The sequence below is a fragment of the Schistosoma haematobium genome, chromosome 2 (assembly GCF_000699445.3).
Source record: "Schistosoma haematobium chromosome 2, whole genome shotgun sequence".
Classification (NCBI taxonomy): Eukaryota; Metazoa; Platyhelminthes; class Trematoda; order Strigeidida; family Schistosomatidae; genus Schistosoma; species Schistosoma haematobium.
The window spans coordinates 37,728,648-37,746,926 of record NC_067197.1 but is presented as its reverse complement, the minus strand read 5'-3'; the positions used below and the strand labels follow the sequence as shown (position 1 = coordinate 37,746,926).

At 33.6% G+C, this 18,279-nt stretch overlaps 1 protein-coding gene across 2 annotated transcripts in view; it reads left to right on the top strand.

The window, feature by feature from the left end:
* Positions 1-18,170, top strand: part of TSGA10_1 (testis specific 10) — an 88,561-nt gene extending 70,391 nt beyond the window's left edge. Inside the window, exons 14-20 of one of the 2 annotated variants that reach the window (XM_035733114.2) lie at positions 2,882-3,082; positions 3,701-3,940; positions 6,515-6,820; positions 10,938-11,246; positions 12,672-12,992; positions 15,898-16,130; positions 17,581-18,170. In XM_035733114.2, the coding sequence (XP_035589570.1) occupies positions 2,882-3,082; positions 3,701-3,940; positions 6,515-6,820; positions 10,938-11,246; positions 12,672-12,992; positions 15,898-16,130; positions 17,581-17,656 (1,686 nt within the window). In that variant the 3' untranslated portion in view covers positions 17,657-18,170. Of the gene's footprint in view, positions 1-2,784; positions 3,083-3,700; positions 3,941-6,514; positions 6,821-10,937; positions 11,247-12,671; positions 12,993-14,069; positions 16,131-17,580 lie in introns of those variants that run through there. The other variant, XM_051215131.1, reaches the window with a different exon arrangement.
* The last annotated feature ends 109 nt before the right edge of the window (positions 18,171-18,279 follow it).

Here is an 18,279-nt window from a genome sequence, read left to right as displayed (position 1 = left end):
TTAATAGTTGAATTCATGAGTCAATTAAAACTAGACCATTATGGGAAATCTGGAAGCACTGAACGGTCGTTTCGTCCTAGTATGGGACTCCTCAGTAGTACTTATTCACGATCCCGCCCGCGGGATTCGAACCCAGGACCTATCAGTTTAGAGCATGAGACAACTTTGTGAACTTTGAAGTGTTTTTTTCTAACGCTTCCCACGTATTCATTAGATAAGTAACTGTTATTAATTACACACTTAAACATCACTGTTTAGAACTATTGTAATATTCGAAAACTGATATAACCATTAGGATTTTCTTGAGCTTATTGAATTAAGAAAAAATATTATCCAACAGCTTTGTATGACTTCCTTCTTTACAAACATTGTTTACAAAACCCTACAATGAATAATCGCTGAGAAGTATATGATATCATGTTTCTCTAAGTGTATTAATCAAATTATATAATTGATAATGCAAATATCTTGGTCCTGAAATCAATCAATCATCCTGAAAATATATCAATAATAAAGTTTCCGTTTCTGAAAATACTTGATCTGTATTCTAATCTGCCAGGTCAAATCAGCCCGTTCCAGATTTCATTAGTTTCAACTAACATGATACCTAGGTTCAGGGTTTCTTATTAACTTTTTCCAATCACTCAGTAAGCAATCTTAATGTTGGCCTAAATCCACTGAAATAAATGACACGTTGACAATATATATAATTTGCATGTCTAGTATTTCAAGTTATTGTATGTCTTACTTTAATGTTACAGCTTTTGTGTTCTAGTCAAGCACCATAAAATTCATTTAAATTTGATAGATTTGATGTTGCACATAATTAAATAAAGCACTTTATTTACACTAAACATTTTAATATAACAATACACTGCTTCATCACTACTGTTATGATTTATGCACAGCATATTAGCTTACAATGTGTACGGTAAATGTCTTTATCTACACACTTTGTTCTTTTTTTTGTAATTTTTCGTTATCCAAAGATAACTTGCATGATAAAAAAAGCAGAATAACTTTTACTCTCATCTTGAGAGATATATGGGTAATTTATGATGTTACCGTGTGTATGTGATGAATATGTTAAATAATTTAGTAAATAGAGATGTTCATGAGATGGTGGAGAAGATTTATAACTCTGGTGGATGATTTTGATGAAGTTTTTTTCTCTGAATTGGATGGTTTGGTTATGGAGCTTACATTGTTCTTCTTCTACCTGAATTTTGTACTGATGATATTGTTCAGAAGAACAATGAAAACTTCACGACCAAAGTCATCCAGTTCAAAGAACAAAACTCTATCCAAAAGAAATGTTCATTAAAATAAAGTTATTGTTTTTCATAGAAACGTTTCTTGTAAATGAAAATCATGTTGTCATGCATTTTATGAGAATTTCAAAATGAGTAGAAGAAAAAGCATCTAGTCAAATTTCATATGAATGGTGAATAACTAAAAGATGATCACTTATCAGTTACATAATACAACATTAGCAAAGATTTAGTTTTGGTCTATAAAATGTTTATACCATTAAACTTGAACTGTTGTATATTTCGAATAGAAAACATAAGTGACTGCATAGATGATATAACTACATTTTCATAATGAGGTTATCGCATGATTATTCTTCCCTACATAAAACTGTATAGATAACATTCTATAATCTTACTCAATATTTTGATAACAATGAAAATCTTTCACAATTAAGAGATATCATCTTTTTATAACTCTAGAAGAAAAATCTTATTACACTGGTTGAAATCATGAGTCAATTGAAGCTAGACCACCATGGAAAACCTGGAAACACTGGACGGCCGTTCCATCCTAGTATGGGACTCCTCAGCAGTGCTCATCCACGATCCCGCACATCGCGGGATCCGAACCCAGGACCTATCAGTCTCGCGCCAAGCGCTTAACCAACTAGACCACTGAGTTGGCATCTAACGGTGTTAATGTCTAACTTCAACCAATCCACAAGGTCACCAGTAATCTACAAGTTTTACTTTAAATACGACTTGATGTAGTAATCATTTATTGTTATCGATAGTACTATTCATACTCTCGATACTATTCAATTCTATTCATCACTGCCTTACACAAAACTTTGCATCAATCTATTGCCAAGTTATTTATCAATGATGAAATAGTGTTTATTAATAGGATAAGATAGTTTTGGTGACTTATTAGAATCTGGGTCGTTACTAAAAATCTGACATAGATTTATTGTTCAGTGAAGTTTTGTAAAAAGAAATATCATTCATTATTCTAAATTGTAACTCAATTTATCGTACAGGTAGTTCATAATAATGTATTCATATTATAACTATAATTTACTAAGATTGAAATCATGAGTCAATTGAAGCTAGATCACTATGGAAAACCTGGAAGCACTGATGATAATCATCTGCTCACTAGTGACTGACTTCAAGAGATACTTCCGGAGTTCTAGTGAGAAGCCGTTACCAGTGGATTTCAACCAGGTCTGTTGTGAGAAATCAACTCACTTAAGACAATGGTATACGGTGGCGCAACTTCGTGGATTGAATGAAGTTAGACATCAACACCGTTGGATGCCGATTCACTGGTCTAGTTGGTTAAGCGCTTGGCGCGAGACTGATAGGTCCTGGGTTCGGATCCCGCGATGTGCGGGATCGTGGATGCGCACTGCTGAGGAGTCTCATGCTAGGACGAAGCGGTCGTCCAGTGTTTCCAGGTTTTCCATGGTGGTCTAGCTTCAATTGACTCATGATTTCAATCAGTGAAATTTCTAAATTCTCCACAAACCCCTTCTGATTATAATTCACTAAGTAGAAAGCATTTACACCAACAATTAAAAAATATAGTAAATACTTTTTTCCTTTTTGTATTTAACATTTTATAGGCTACAGTTGAATTGGCTAATAAAGATAAAGTTCATTTAGAATCATGTATTGAAGAAATGAGTTCAGCGCATAGACAATCATTAAGAGAACGTGAAGATTTGGTTCAACGTTCCAATGGTCTTCATGAACGAAATATTGAACTTGATGCAGAAAATAAAAAATTAGATTTGGAAGTGAAACGTAATGCAGAAGCGTTACGAGTAAGTTATTCATTTCTTTTTATTTAAAAACGATTAATTTCAAAGATATTATAAAGGACTTTTACGTTGATTCTGGAACTCATAAATTTTTGTAAATAGTAGAAACTGTACGTCGTACGACATACGAAAGGGATTTTGAATGTCATACTATGGTATGGTATGCTATACAGTTGAAGTATATCGAATTCATATACTCGATCATAGATGTAAAAACGGTTTCGATGATTATATATTAGTTATCAGTATAAGGTTGTGGAGATTATTACGTTTTTGATTGAGATTATGAAGCTTTTGATGTTAGACCACCGTTGGAAACCTGTAAAGCATTGGACGGCCATTACGTCCTATTATGGAACTCCGCAGCAGTGCTCATCCACGATCCCGCCAACGGGGTTACGAACCACTGCCTTCAGTCTCGCGCGCGAACGCCTAGCCTCTAGACCACTGAGTCGGGATCCAACGGTGTTACTGTCTAACCTCAACAAATCCGCGAAATTTCGCGACCATCTTCTATTGTACTGAATTAGATACCTTCATCAGTTATTATTTAATATAATAGATCATTATTTTAAAATCCTTAACAATCACTATCAGATTTGTTTTCTTTCTATAAATTAGGCAGAAAGAAATACAAGTGCTGATCTTCAGCAGCAGTTAGAATTATGCAGACGAAGATCAGAAACAGCTGAAAGAGACGCAAATGATTGGAGTTCACGTGTACGTTTGGCAGAAGATCAACTGCATAAATCTGAAACACGTGTTGTACAATTGGAAAGAGAATTACGCGTAGAAAGAGATGATTATAGTCAATTGAGATCAAGAATGGAAATGTTAGAGGAAGAAAAACAAAATTTGGAGGTAATTTAAAAATATTTTTATTAATTGGTGGAGTATAGAAAGAACGTAAACTACAAATATTGTATACGAATGAAAGCTCAAGTACTCGATGTTTCAGTTACACATTTTACAAGTTACTTAGCTGTTCGAATGAAGCACGTGACGTATAGTTTTGAATCTCAACTGAATGCAAGAAATAAAATCAGCCAAATAGTAAGGGCACAGACAGAGCCTGTTGATTTAACCATCCTCAACTCAGCTGTACATACTTGAGCTCTGGTGCCAAGTAGGTGTTTTTCTAATATTCACACAATAGATATAGTGTGTGAACTTACATCAAAGAAATGTCAGTATAAACATTGATATGTTCTAACGGATACTAGAACATACGAGATCCATATTCAATCATTAATGTTGAACAATGATATCCCGTCGATATCGTGATTTCCAAAACATGCATTTAACATTCAATTTCTATTCAAGATGATCATAGTTGTATGATGTCAGTGTGCACTGTTATTTTAGAAACATTTTTAAGCGTATCAGTAAAAATGTCTAAAACTGGTACTTCTTAAATTAACCGTTTATTACATGTTATCAATAGTAACAGGAAGTGCTTCAACTATATTTTATCATTTATAAGTTACCTTTTCAATATGGCATAATATCAGTATGTACAGGTATTTTAGAGTACTATTTTACTTTAAATTTTCCTCAAGTGGGAATGATTAGTTTAAAATACCATAAATGAGGTTAGTGATTACACTTGATAGGAAAGTTAAAGCTTCTGCTCTATTGTACTCATCAGTCTTATTATATTCAATAATGACTGACTGATACGTCAGCAAAAAGACAAGAAACAATTATCAATGCGGCTATCTGTTATATCTAGAACTTGAAGTTTTGCTATACCGCGTACAAATTGAACACTAAAGACTGAACACTTCAAGTTATAAGTTAGAAGACGAGTGGAAAGGAAATTTTATTCCAGCCAGTCAAATATGGTCCAATCGGCATACAGTAGTTTTTTGAATATGTTCAATCGGGAAGCTACATGTTGAGACTCTGAAATCTTCTAAACGATGATTGTATGGAATGTCCTCAACTTTTTCAGAGCTTCTTCAAGTTCACCAGTAGCCGTCTTCGCACTATCGTTTATATTCACTAGTTAGTTAATATCCATTCAAATGTATGTATTTCTTTTGCATTACAACTGAACTTTGAGCTACGATGATAATTAAAACATGATCAGTAGTGGCATTTTGTGGTTTAGTGGATTTATTACTTAATTGATAGTCTGACAGTATGATTCTTTAAATTTTCTCATGGCCAAGGTTCATTATAAACTCTAGTTATTTATTCACGTTTATAGATCATTGCTATCACAGACCTACAAAACAGATGAAACTCTCTTTAAAAAGAATCTCTTTTTCAATATTAAGTAATTCGTACTATTGGTTACTATGTTAAGACTATATACCTTATTCTAGTTTCCGGACAGGCCAATTTATCCGTACTTCTTGAGCCACGTTTTGACCTTGTTAATTATTCACCTGTCAACCCTGACTTTTTATATGAGCGTGTGTGTACATTTTATCATACTCATCACATGTCTGTAGTTTATTTTTGTGTGACTATAAATATGGGTTAACGCTTGATTAAATGAAGTTGGCTCACACGCCTTCTCCACCGCGCGTCATTTCCCTTCTTTCACTTCTATTGGCTTTATCCCTCTCATTTCCTATCCAGATCCATGAGTGTACAAAATATCTGTATTCAAAAATCTATTCTCGTATTCGGTTTATTTAATTCAGTTATACACTAGAGCAGATTAAGTCGATGATTATATACAAGTATTGGCGATATGTATGTTTCAATAACAATCAATAACATTAATACGATCTAATTGGAGTCAAATATATGGTCAGTAAAAAGTCATAGTGATTGTCTTTATTTGATAACATGTTTGTAGTTAGAATTTTCTTATCACAGTACTTAATTTTAAAAACTTTTCAGCGAGACTATAATTTATGGACGAACCAATCAGGTATAAGATAACAGGTCTCGAATTTTGGCACGAAATTCACTCATCCATTTGACTAAATAGAGTTTTGACATTATAGCTGATGTCAATTCGTGATAAAAACTCTAAATCTTATTCCTAACCTTAACCATCAATTGTAAATCATAATTCCAATTCCTTACACTGATTCATAACCCTTATTTGGTCCTAGTTATTAGGTGAACACTTTCAACGTTACTTTAGCGTCACTCATAGGTCGTCCATAAATTATAGTCTCACCGAAATTCCTACCCCAGTCTTAAATTTATAAATCAGCTATGTATAGTGAAATAAAGTTAAAATATTGACCGTTATTAAGAAGTCTAGTTATCTTGCTTATTATATTCAACTGAAATCTTCATCTCCCTTACAACAGAGTACTTAACTGTACAAAAACTACTAAGTTACATTTACTATTTTGTTTAGAACTTTCAAAGTTTAACCAATTCCTATCTGGTTATTTAACTTTAAAATTGAGTTGTACAACAGTTTTTCACCTAAAAAAATTGATTAGTTATATTTTAATACATTAGATTAATTTGAAGGAAACATCTCAAAGATTATCACATACGGAAGTTGATTTATCAAGTAGACTACGTGAAATTCATGATATACGATCAGCACATGAAGAAGCTGTACGTACAAATACACGTACACAAGAAGCTTTATCTACACGTAATAACGAATTAACAGCAGCTAGAACTGAATTAAATTCAATACAAACAAGTTTATCTGAAACACGTCGACTATTAGAATCAGAACAACGTGAAACATCAAGATTAAGAGAAGATTTAAATCATATGGCAAGGGAATCACAAACATTACAAACAGACCTACAGGTAATGTATTTATAACCAAATTTACTAAATGTAGGTAAATAGTTGTTATTTTACGTATACTAAAAACTGTTTCAACTAACCTTTCCATTTACAGTCATATTATTATACAATGTCATGATTTTGTTGGTCAATCTTTCAATGAGTGATGTGATTAGTTTATTATGAATCAAGAAATAGACAAGTACATTTATTAAAAATAACTTAACATAACTACATATTCGATCTGATTGAGTGTTATTATGTTGACTCTATATTTATCTATAAACAAAGAATGAAACAGTTCCATGAAATCATGATGAAAATAAAGGCCATTTCTACAAAGGTAGAAGATTCAAATAATATTAATTAATTATTGATTTATTATTTATTTGAACATATAAATATTGGTACATAGAGGTACCAAGTACATATGCGCCACACATGTCACTTGATTTATGTATGGGTTGTGATACTACCTGGGTGTTCAGACCGAAACAGGTGGTTTTCCTGAAGGGCCACACCCGGAGCATTTGATCTAAAGATCTGATCCACAAGCCAGTGGAGCATCGTGAGGAGATGAAGTTCCATGGTAGCTGGTGACTAACAACAAGTTCACACGCCATTTTCTCCCTCAGGATCCTGGAGCTCATGTGCACCATTGGTTTGGAATCAGGGTTTTACAACTCCCCTAGGTGGACCCTCTATATCCACCAACTCGGTTAAAGCACCAGACATTCTCTTTCCGTCCTCCCCGCCACGAGAAGGCAGTGAGTAGAACTTCCCTGACAATGATTATATAAGCGTAGCCATGTGAGAGCATTTTGAGAGTGAGAACTAACTCCCGCCACCCTCGGCCGTACCAGGGCATTTAGGAACAAAAATAATATTATTAACTAAATTTGTAAATATGTGAATGTTTTTTGCAGTATTAATATTCGTCCAAGTGTAGTATCTGTCTAAATATTCGTGGAATGATTACTATCTTTCATTACTTATATAAATTAACTATAATTTACCATCAAACATAAAGTGTTATATTTTCGCTTTATTCATCAATCTATGTTAGTATATAAATTCCAATAAAAAAACATCTTGTTATTCCTCACATATACAAGTTGAATGATTTTTAGAAAAAGCCTTGTAGAATGGTTTAGGATGAGGGAGTTGTACATTTTGAAGAATAGTTAACAAAATTAATTGCCTCGATATTGGTATACGTACTAGAGCTAAAAATCTAGAGATCATAACTTCAAAGTTTAGACTGTTTCAGACAACATTACTGAGTTATGATTATCGTTAAATTTATTAATAAAGATAATCTTTTATTATTAATTGTAGCGGTTTAATTTTTAAAACTGCTGCTCAGTCAGTCAGTAACAACGTAGAACTTCGTACGTACGTACATCAGTTCGAGTTGCCATACCACGCTAGCACACACATACAATTGTCGACTCAAATCTCACTGTGGTAGAAGTAGTAAGAGTATAAGCAGTAATCCGAAAAATTAGGGTTTGAAGATGATATTCAAGGAGTATAACCCAGTGAAATAAATTTGGAAAGAGGAAAAAAGAGACAAGGAGAATTCAGAATATTAGAATTCGGGAGAACACAAAGAGTAGATGCACTTGCGCCATTGCAAACGATTTTGAGCCATGTCATTCAAGGTCTCTAACCATCAGTTGCTATCATCTCGCGGTCCCCAACCAGGTAGTCTACACCTACCAACATGACTTAGACCACTTGTCAGTGACTCCATGGACTTAAGCTATGTTTTGGTCTGTCCGCCCCTAGCTTTCTTCCAACCTACTCCTATACCACTGAACATCGCACGTCGAGGCAGTCGGTCGTTGGGCATACGTAACACGTGTCCCAGCCATCTCAACTGATGAAGTTTCACTACGTCATCAATCGATTTGCCATCCTTACCTAGTACCTGTTTCCTAACAACTGCGTTACTTACTAGATGGACCCAGGATATACGACCAATGTTTCGAAGACACCTATGATCAAATACTAGCAACCTACGAATATCCTCTACTCTTACCGGCCACGTTTCACTGCCATAAAGTAGGACGGAACGAACTGCTGCGCAATAAACCCGTCCTTTGGTTGATAGACGGATATCTCGTCTACGCCATAAATGACGCAAGTTGGCAAAAGCTAGTCGAGCCTTCTGTATCCGTGCTGAGATTTCGTCACACACCAAACCATAAGGGCTGATGAGACTTCCAAGATAAGTGAAGCAGCCGACACACTCAACTACGTCACTCCCTATCATTAGTTCGGGTGTCAATGCAACCCAATCCTGAAGCAACATTTTGCATTTCGAGGGGGAGAATCGCATCCCGAACATGCTTTCATTGTTGCTTAGAGTGGTCAGAAGACTCTGCATTTTGTCAGCGTCTTCACCAATTAAAACTATGTCATCGGCATATTCTAAGTCAACAAGTGAACCTACCCGGTAGAAGTTCAACCCCTGGAAATTTAGACGAGGAAAGTGTCATCTCTAAAAGCACGTCAACGACAAAGTTAAACAAGAATGGAGAGAGTGGACAGCCCTGACAAACACCACTTGAGGTAATCAATTCTGATGACAGTTCGCCATAAGCTCTCACTCGACCAGTTGTGTTCGAGTAGAGAGCCTTTATAAGGTTAATGTACTTCTTTGGTACTCCTTTCAGTGACAAACACTGCCATAGAACCTCACGATCAGCGGAGTAAAATTTTGACTTAAGGTCGAAAAATACTACGATTGTGGGGTGTCTGAACGTGTGTCTATGTTCTAGGACCTGACGTAGTGTGAATATCTGGTCTATACAACCATGTCCAGGTCGAAAACCAGCCTGGTTTTCTCTAGTTTCCTCTTCGTGGATTTTATCAGGCGTCGGAGTATTATAGAAGCTAATATTTTAGACACTATATTAGTCAAACTGATTCCTCTGTGATTGTCACAAGAGGACTTTTGTCCTTTCTCATAAACTGGCACGATCAGCTGCTATTTATATGTGAACATGTGACTAGCTGGTTGATAAGAACTTTCATTAATATATTGTCCAAGAGTAAGAAAAAAGAACCTAAAAGCGACAACATGTAGCAGTATATTAGGCTCATAAAGTAACTTTAAATAATAGTAAATAAGTCAAAATATCCCTATAATGAATACATTAAGATGTTATCAAAAGCACTATATGGTTTCAATTCACTTGGTATTGTTTACTTGTATCTTCCCATTGTTGTGTAGGACTGCAATTCAACAGTCTCTTGTTGGTATATGTGCATGTTCTGCGGACTGACTTGATATTACATTAAGTCACAAGCTTTATATGGTTTCTCTCGTAAAACCCCATTCAAAGGATAGTCAAATAGACATGAGATTATTCAGTGTTTAGTTAGATACTTTTTAACTAATGTAGATTAGCGAACTAGTCCTGTAAGAAGCTTTTAAAAATTTGTGTAGAGAGACTTACTCAAACTGATTAGAGTAGTGAAAGGTACGACAGAAAATGGAAATCAATCTATTTTCACTAAATTCACCCTTAATAATACATGTAATTTCGTTTCGTTAAAGAAAATCCTAATGTAATCAAGTAACTATCAGTTAGACTGAAATTTATTTTGCTATTCATACTTTGTTCGTCAATGAAATACAAGGTATCACGATATATCACTATAACCCCTCAAAAAACATTTGTAAAATATGTATGAACTACTATGTAGTAGTATAACTGTAATAGATAATTTTATTGGGCAATCATTTGGGTAAGACTGTAATTTATGGACGAACCAATCAGGTATATGATAACAGGTCTCGAATTTTGGTGCGAAATTCACTCATCCATTTGACTAAATAGAGTTTTGACATTATAGCTGATGTCAATTCGTGGTGAAAACTCTAAATCTTATTCCTAACCTTAACTATCAATTGTAAATCATAATTCCAATTCCTTACACTGATTCATAACCTTCATTTGGTCCTAGTTATTAGATGAACACTCTCAAGGTTACTCAAAGGTCGTTTATAAATTGTAGTTTTGCCATCATTCGATTTTTTTCGGACTAGTAACTAATATTTATGTGTTTAAAGTAGTCTAATAACATTCCTAATTATATGGATATATATATAAATATGCTTTTATAGGATGTAGGTGATGAAAGAGATGAATTAAAACAACGAATGAAAGATTATTTAAATGAACTTTCACGTTTAGAACGTGTATTATCAGAAAGAGATAGTGAATGTAGTAAATTAATGGATCAATTAAGAACAGCAAATGAAGAATCTGAAAGTTGGAGAACAAGATGGGAAACAGCTGAAAATAAATTAACTAGTTGTAAAGTTGATTTAGAAGATAAAGAAGGTGAATTATCTAATGAACGTGAAAGATCAGATTTAAAAGATAGAGAGATATCACATTTACGAGCTACACTTAATTCAACTGAAATTCAAGTGAGTTAATATAATTTTTACATATATACTATGGAATAAATGAAAAGTTCACTTATCCTTGTAATTTATAACAAACTATATTTGATAGATATTTCTTAATAATAAAATTATATCAGATAGATAATGAATTGAAATCAAAACTTCGTACTACCATTTTTACAGTTATACTGAAATGATTATAATTAGAACCGATTAAGAAACATTCATCTATCGAATAGGTTGATAAAAGATAGTTATATAGTGTAAGCTTTTAAGATCTTGTCAATTGATAATTTTAAAACTTTTCATAGATTTTATATTGTAAACCAATCTACCCTAGAGCACTATTGGAAACCTGGAAGAACTGAATAGATGTTTCATTCTGGTATAGGGCTCCTCAATAGTGCCCATCCACGACCATGTATCCAGGATCCAAGATGTTGTGTGTAAATGTTTAGACTTTAGACCACCTCGCAGGCATCCAACATTGTTAATGTTTAATTTTAACCAATTCACGGCAATGTGCGAACATGTTTGCGATTTAAAACCAACGAAAAATCTATAATCTACATAAAAGCCTTCACTGATCATTTCAAAACATTCAGTGGTTATAATTTCCGATTGTGATCTTTTAAATTAGCAAACTCTGAATAATGTAACATAACTTTCTACTCTTTGGTAGTATATACCATTGCACATAGCCTCCACTTAATTCCTGACACAATTCAAGTTACAGTGATTTGGTGTATAACTATTGAACAACACTAAATTGATCCATTATTTGTTGGGGACGTTAGATCCTCAGAACTCATTTGAAAAAGGTCTTAATTTTGTACTTTTATTAAGAAAATTTGATTTTCTTTGTTTTTGCGCCAAAAGCGTCTCTTTCACCTTCATTTCATATTTCCCACTTGAAAGAATCTTAAACGCTATTGGTCCGTTGTGTCTTTTGATATGCTATTTTGTAACGCTTCCCAAGAACGGTTTTGTGCTGTATATATACGTTTTGATTTGTGTTTGTTGTTATCGCTCGTGCTTTTGGCCTTTTGCGGAATATACATACCCGTTCCGACTTGGTTATTTCATTTTGTCTGTTATTTATCACCAATTTAAAAATCCCTATAGAATATTTGAGCAGACAATTGTTTTCAATGACTTCATCATCAATAGGCTCTACAGTTATAAGTCCATAATTATGATATTTCACAAAGGCCAAAATAAGGCATGTATCAATGAATTCGACAATTATCAGGAAGGGGGTTTTGTAGAGATTGTAGTAATTTAATGTTTGAATTCATGAGTCGATTAAAGCTAGACCACCATGGAAAACCTAGAAACACTGGATTGGCTTCAAAAGGTATTTTCTGAATTTCTATTAAGAAGCCGTAACCAGTGAAGTTCAAATTTAATTATTATTTAAGAAAATTAATTTTCGTTACATTATAGAGTAATGCAACATCACGATCATTAGTTGAAGCTAATGAACAACTTAGAATGTCTCGAGCAGAAATTGAAACACTTTCTACAGAAATATCACGAATACGTGATGCATTATCTCGAAGTGAAACAGAAAAAGCCAATGTACAACGTGAAAATAATACACAACGTTTAGATAATGATCAATTACGTGCACAGTTAGATGATTTTGAAGTAGAATTAGAACAAATTAAAGAACAATTAGAAGATGAACGTGAAAATAATAGAAATATTAATGAAATACTTACAATTACAAGACAAAAAGAACAAAAAGCTTTATCTGAAGCTCAGGTGAGTTTGGTAAAGTTAATACTATTTTTTGATTTACTTTGATCTTTATTCTTGAACACAGATTACTGATGATTAGGTTGATTCTCATGTCCTCAAACATTATCTAAGAAGTGTAGAGATAAAGAAATTTCAACTAACTTGAAGTTAATTGAATTGATTTTTATTGGTTGTTTGAATCTTCTAATTGATGTTTACGACTGAACTTGATCAGTCTCTTGTTAGCATATGTGCGGATTACTTAGATATTTCCTGAAGTCACAAGCATTATAAGCAGAAATAGATGGTGGTGTATAATGCTTGTGACTTCAGGCAATATCGAAGCAATCCGCACAGGATGTACATATATCAATATAAAATTGATCAATTTCAGTCCTAAACATCAATGGGAAGATTCAAACAACCAATAAAAAAATAAATTAAAACTTCACCTCATTGCACAAGCTGATGGTTACCTAGACTCAGTACCTAAGTCAAAAACGTGATGGCGTTTGAAGCGAATGGTGCTGGATCCGAGTCTTGGAGTGAATATCAACTCTTAGATGCAAGTACATCTAGCTAATGAGTCCCAAATAGGACGAAACGCACGTCCTGGATTCTACTGCTAGCTACCATCCATTAAAGTTTGTAGAATTCGATCATTATCCCCTAAATTTATTTGTTGTAATTGACCAAATTTTCATTTAAAAATGCATCATTTCAATGATATAAAATGAAAAGTTAATCACATCTGAAATTTTCCAAAAATGAAAATAGAAATTAATTTGTATCAAAAGTTAGATCAGTATGTTGTATAGAAAGTAGATACCTAGTAAGTACCACTTATTTTATTACTATGTAAATTGTTGAGGAGTCTCGCAATAGGGCGAAACGGCCATCCAATGCTTCCAGGTTTCCCATGGTGATCTAGCTTCAATTGACTCATGATCTCAACTAATAAAATGTAAATTGTTTTAATGAAAATAGTAAAAGGGACAAAATACAAAAATTATATATTTTCATATATTTTCATTTAAACTAATTAATTAATTAAATAATAAAAACGCCTTGTATTCAAATACCTTAATATTACTCGTTTAGACCAAATTCAGTCAATCAATTAAAACGTAGGACTAGGCACTTATATGTATCGGTTCAAGTTGCCACACCTCATTAGCACAGCAAGCCGAACACTGGATTCATAGAAGCAGTTAACTCAATAATGTAATATATAAAAGAAAGATTTTATGGAAGAATACAGTACAGAAAGAAAGGTATGAAGCGATTTTAATCTCTTAGTTTAAGGAAAAACAGAGAGTGTATACACCGACGCCATTGTGATTGATTTTAAGCAATGTCATCAAGAGTCTCTAACCATTAGTTACGATAGTCACGCGGACCCCAACCAAGTAGTCTGCATCTCCCAACATGGCTCAGACTAGAAGTTAGTGTCTTCAAGCATTGATAACTGTTGTGACGTGTGCCTGCAGATTAGAGTGAAGCGTTTTATCGATCGCTTCAGTGAGAAGGAAAACACGTACGCACGGCCTAGAGTCTCGATTGGTCCCGCTTCCCTGTCTAGCCCAGCCAGTTGAGTCCAGAACGCAAGTCTTAGCCTCTGAGATATGAATCATTATATTTCAGACATACTCTGTTTATATACTAATCAAACAAACCACATCGTACCATAAAATAGAAAACAACATTTACACAATATTTAACAAGTGAAATAAATATCGACCGATAGGGAATGTCCATTTAACGTCCAAGGACACCACTAGACTTAACACGATAATTATTGGTATATTTTTCCGAACATCCTAACAATGAAACCTTTTGGTTTGGCCGTCCCTAACTTTCTTCCAACCATCTCCAACACTGGTCAGCATTGCGCGTCGTGGTAATCGGTTTTCAGGTATACGTAACACGTGACCCAGCCATCTCAGTTGGCGAAGATTCACAACTTAATCAACTGATTTACAATCATTCACTAACACTCTGCTTAGACCAAATTAGAATAATAAAATTCTATTATGATTTTCTTAAAACATATTCATTTAAAAAAGATTAGAAATTAGTTTAAATAAATGAATAACAAGTTACTTGAACGGAATTTTAGTAATAAAAATGCTTGAAGATACGGATCAGTATGGATTCATTGAATAATAAGTTTTCAGTCCTACCGAGTGTTGTCAATTTTTATTTAATTCGTTCAATGGATACTCAAATTAAGATTATTAAAAAAATTTATTATGCAAAACATATGGTACTTTATTCTTGAAGCTTTCAAAGTACTTTCTAATTGTGTCAGTGCACTTGTTTGGTCATTTTTATTGTTGAAAGCGTCCATGAAAGTGCTCTGTAATCAAGCTATTCAGATGCTTGAGCATTACACGGTTTATCTCCTTACCAGCACAATGTTGTATCTATATAAAATTCGATAGGCAAATGAAATCGTATATGTGTTTAATCTGTTTAACAAGGCAGTGATTTAAGGTGATGATCAGAAAATGGGTCCGAAACTTAAGACAAAAATGACTAACTAGATGCAGCACTAAAGAAATAGAAATTTACGTTGATCAGAAATGGAACACCAAGGCTGGGATGATCGAAGCTGGTGGTGGTTACTTGTTTCAAAAGATGTACACAATGAACTGATTTCTGCGAATTTAAAGTAACGAATGATTAGTTAACACCAATGTTTAAGTATCGCACCTCTATACTATCATGAAATCTACGCAATGTGAAAGATCTAAAACTTGAGGTATTATACACAACACACATGGGTTGATTCTCAACTGTTATAGCAACATATACCATTCTCTATAATCGTACCATCGATAATACAAAATTATTCAGTGCTAAACATAAATTTCATAATTTTACTCGTTAGGAATCATAATGACTAGATTAAATTTCTTGATTGTAGGAAAGAACTACTGAAGTGATTGCTTTACGCGACAGAATTACTAGTGCAGAAGAGCGAGCTGAAATGGCTCAACGTGAAGTAGAAAAAGTAAGAGAACGATTAGCTGAAACAGAACGAGAGGCAAACCGGTTATCAAGAAGTTTATCAGCTGAAAGATTTGAGAAAGAACGTGCTTTATCTGAACTAAGATTAAGCAGTTTACCAGCAGGTTATAGACCTTCAGGTTATTCAAGGTACAATACTTTTATTGATGTCTTAAATGCTGACAATGTTTCAAATCGTTTTTTGCTTGTTTATATGTAGACTTATTAGTCATGTTTAGATGAAGAAATATAGGCAATATCTAGTGATGATAACCACGTTGAATCCCGTCTGGAATGCTAGTTTATCAAGTTTAAACTGAGTGTTCATAGAATGAGTAAACACGCAAAACGCTTGTTACAGGGAATCAACAGTCCGTTATAGGAAGATCTGTTATTCACCACTAAGCTGGTTGTTCCCCTGTGTACATCGGTATATTTATGAATAATTTCAAGCCGGATTCGTCTACAGATGTTTTATAAGAAGATTCACCGTATTCTTAACCAAAGCCTCCTAAATTTATACACATCTGGTTAGTTTACCATCACCCTTTGAAATTGTACAGTACATTTCAAGGTGTTTTTCACGATCGGATCTTCATATTAATACTTTTGTCATAATTTTCGATTAGCATTTCACTCATCTTTTATTCTAACTGATTATGTATATGGTCGACAAATGTAACTACGTTATGAATGTCTGATGTATTGATAATTCATAAAAGAACAAATAGATGAAGTGATTGAGACAACAAAACACTAATCACTAGGAATGAGATAACACATATTTTACGATGAAAAATGGGAATCTCTTCAATCTCACAATGGATACTATATTAATTCAATCAATCATTAAACTAGGCACCTGGTTGCATAACACTTAAATTCATTTCCGAATCAACGATTAAGAAGTACACAAAACGAAGTTAGCGAGAGGAATAGCTAATAATGTAAGGTTGTCACTTACAGTAAGTGTATCTGGATGTGTCTGTCTTTAATCAGCAGTTAATCACAACTTAGTTTCACCCGATATGCCAAATGACAAAGAAATGTGGGAAACATTCAGTGAAAAAAAGACGTCTAGCCCTAGTGAATAAATCGAAAACATTTAGTAAATAAGCTACGAAAAGAATATTTCAACGTAAAGGATTTTGTTAGTCTTCATCATGGGGCAGTCATACAAACATTTGAACACCAGAGAACCATTAGATCTTTGTTTCCTCTGTCTAAAAATAATCAGCATTGCAAAATAGTGATCTTTTGTGAGATGATGGTAAACTATAATTTTAACTTGAGAAAATGAAGATTTGTATGGATCTTCGACCATTTTTTTGAAGATCGATTTTGTCAGGAATCGACATCAGTTGCGGAATCTCCGGTAGTCAGGTAGAACCACATAACTGTTCATCTGGCGTTGCAATGCTTCAGGAGCGAGCATTGACGATTCCACATAGAATTAGGCCCAGGATCTTCAGGTCGTCCCATAAATACAATACCCTTAGACAAGTCAGCATGGATTTTGAGTAATTTACTTTATTTTTTAAAATAAGTTCAAAATTCTCAACTTCGAAATAATACTTCTCTCTTGAATTTAATCTTTTAGTTTAGGAGCAACATATTACCCGGGTACTTCAGTCAGTCGAGATCGTACGGCTTATCAAGAAAGAGATGATTATTGATTATAGTTCTGTTAAAATTTCCTATAAGCTGCTTTTCAAATAGTTATATGAAATATTGTTCCGTTGACCGTTTGTTATTTCTTCGACAGTTTTACGCTTTGATTACTATTTCACCAAATTTTATGAAATTTATACATGTGATTATATCAGACACAAAACGGATAGGATGATTCTTATGTAAACTTTTATACGAAATAAATGAAAAAAAGCATCTAACAAGTTTAGATTTGTGAATTTAATGTGTTCATTTATTACCTTAAATGTACCTTATGAAAGGGAATCATTAAAGCATTACTGGAAAAGTTTTGTTCAGTTAAAAAATCTACTTTATGCAATTCAAACAATCCAACTGAAGATCATAACACAAGACAGAATATATTTGAAACCTAGTAAGGGTTGGAATACTGCTCAAGCGCCCAAGCTGAAGCAGGGAATTAGATAAATTCATCCTTTTATTTACATAAATTTAAAAAAAAGGAATATTCCGATTAGAAACATTCCAAAAGGATTTTTAAAACTGATAAGGAAACCCAGACAAACACACACACACTCGTACCATATACTGCACTGTTGATGAGTTAACTTATGAATCTGAAAATCTTTGGTTGATTTCAGATAGGAGA